Source organism: Montipora capricornis, chromosome 2 (assembly GCF_036669925.1).
Source record: "Montipora capricornis isolate CH-2021 chromosome 2, ASM3666992v2, whole genome shotgun sequence".
NCBI lineage: Eukaryota > Metazoa > Cnidaria > Anthozoa > Scleractinia > Acroporidae > Montipora > Montipora capricornis.
Genome location: NC_090884.1, coordinates 29,246,373 through 29,248,872, shown reverse-complemented (window position 1 = coordinate 29,248,872; position 2,500 = coordinate 29,246,373). Strand labels below are relative to the sequence as shown.

General features: G+C 40.1%; 2 protein-coding genes across 2 annotated transcripts in view; both read right to left on the bottom strand.

Annotated features, from left to right (window-relative positions):
- LOC138037070 (uncharacterized) overlaps window positions 1-403 on the bottom strand; it is a 37,696-nt gene extending 37,293 nt beyond the window's left edge. Inside the window, exon 1 of the mRNA XM_068883076.1 lies at window positions 56-403. The gene's annotated coding sequence lies outside the window, so the exon portion shown is untranslated. The remainder of the gene's footprint in view (window positions 1-55) is intronic.
- A 668-nt stretch (window positions 404-1,071) lies between these two features.
- Window positions 1,072-2,500, bottom strand: part of LOC138039269 (m7GpppN-mRNA hydrolase-like) — a 14,017-nt gene continuing 12,588 nt past the window's right edge. The window contains exon 9 of the mRNA XM_068885480.1: window positions 1,072-2,324. Within this exon, the coding sequence (XP_068741581.1) occupies window positions 1,885-2,324 (440 nt within the window). The 3' untranslated portion in view covers window positions 1,072-1,884. The remainder of the gene's footprint in view (window positions 2,325-2,500) is intronic.

The window sequence follows — 2,500 nt, the reverse complement described above, 5'->3', positions numbered from 1 at the left end:
ACAGCGAAAAATGTTACAGATACTATCATTCAAATCAAATAACAGAACTACTTACCAATGTTTCTCGTTAAAGTTGCAACAAACCACCGTATACTGGACGAATGAGTTCGACTTCACATAAAGTAAAGGATCAGCGATATTGTGCGTCAGTAATAAATGACTGACCATGACCCGCTTTATATATAGAACAAGGAAAAACACAAGAACAACTTCATTCCGCATAAATTGTGCTGTTTGTGACCAGTACCTTCAACGACCGACTGGAAACAAACTTTTGCCTCCTGTTATAAAAACAAGGAAGCAACAAAACCAGAACAAATGGTAACTGGGAAGACAATCGGAAATTTCGCTTTTACAGAATCGTTCCTCGTTATCCTGTTGTCACGTTATGATGAACAATGAATCAGCGATATTACATCCGGTAGGCTTAGAAATGATGACATAAAGACCCGTGAAAGGAACAACTCGCTTAACCAATCATTTTGGGATGATCAAACGCACACACAAAACTAGCAACTTAGGACTTGGTGCTAGACAGTTGCCTCTTCCACGTTAATGCGTTTTCAAAACTGTTTTGTTATCGACAATATAGTTTTCACCTATCCACATTACAAAACTCAAAAATGATGAAAACAAATCATGAATGTTTTTGAAGTTTTCCTACGCTATTTACGTCATCGTTTTCACCTATCTACATGCACACAAAGTTTTCTACGCCCAACGCTCATCGTTTTCGCCAGTCCACACTAAAAACGGAGCGCTTTCAAAATGGTCCATGCACTTTTGAAACCGTTTTCGGAGGTCTCCGTTTTACTCGGCGTTTTCGGGCGTTTTGGTGTGAATGACAGACGAAAACGCCTCAATAAGTATGCGTTTTCAAACGAAAGCGCATTGGTGCTGGTGTATGACTCGACAGATAATACCCAGCACTCCCTTTTCACGGTTTATCGATAGAACAACTTTCCAAGGTGTTTGAGGAACTTAAGTGATGCAGGATAAGGTTTACAGATTTTTCAAGTCAGGAAGGAGCAGTAGAAATTATCCTATACGATGCACTAACGCTCATATGTATGTATAGACATCTTTTTCAATGTTTATTTCTGTACTCAGTTTTAAAACATTCAAGCAAAAATTATTGAAAAGATTTAATCTTTTACATTTAAAACCTCATTTGCAATTACAAGTTGGTGTGAGAAGCAGTAACATAGAACAGTGAATCTTGTTAGCTTCAACGGAATTCACGCGTTCAATTCCGGAGCAAAATGTCGCCGTAAAGGAGAAAATGTGACCTGTAGAACCAGTTACAGACCAGCAGCTGCTTACCGTTTCAAGGGCTTTTTCTCTGCTGTGACAGTGAAAACTTGGCTTGAACCTGGTATTATGCCTACATTGCCTCTTTAATCAACAACGGCTGATCGTTGGTGAAAGCTGGACGCATGTTGTCAATTTTACAGTGCACAGATAATGACGTTGATGATGATGATGATGATGATGATGTCAAATTAGGGCACTTATTATACACACACCACTCATAATGCCGTCGTTAATTGGAAGGAACCATAGTAAAATCAATGAAGTGTTGCTAAAACATGGAGACTGTTAACTAAGAGCTGAGGAAAGTAAAACTTAAAAAACAAGCGTTGTGTAGACACCTTCCTGTGTAAAATAAACACAGATAAACAATTGCGCGAATTTTTCGACATGACGTCTTACTTGTTCTTTCGTGGCGCCTGATTAAAACAATGTGTCCCTATTGTTTTCTACAAAACCATTCTCAAATGCTGATTGCCGGTACACGTCAATAAAATGCAGGATGCTATCGATGCAGATTTTTCAATACCGGCATCAATGCTGCGACTAGGTGTGGACTTCGTGAGGTAAAAGCTACGTGGGTAAACAAGCTAAAATCGGTTTCGGGTCAAACTTGAAGTTCAAAAAGGATGAAGAGGAAAACTGGAATTCTTTTTCTTCCCAGCTGTGCTCTGAAGGGGTTGCTGGCCGTTGCTTTGAACGTATAGACGAGGTTTTCTTGGGAGGGGTCCCATGAGCTGGCAATAGTCCTTGGCTGTGTTCGTTCGAACCTTGAGAATGACCGTGAGGGGGATGAATTACCCCCTGAGGTATGGAAAATGGGTGATGCGTCATCACGGGACTATGACCCAGTTCTCCAGACAGCAGTTTTATTAAAGGATCATTTGAAGATTTTACTGTGTGCGAATCCTCCTGTGGCCGTTGCAATATCTTGTAAAAAGGTTTGTCTTCCCTCTCTTTCATAACTGGAGAAAGTCTTTGACCTCCCTGTTCGTCCTTTAAGGCTTGGTAACCTGGGATTTGAGAAAGAGAAACTTCATGAAACCTTTTGCTCAAGAGCGAAAGGATATATAATATAGTGCGGGGCAAACACATGTTATGTATGTCCAGAAATTCTTGTAATTAGATGCTCGACGATTCTGATAAGCGTCACACATACACCGTAGTTCCCTAAATATAAACTCCACTT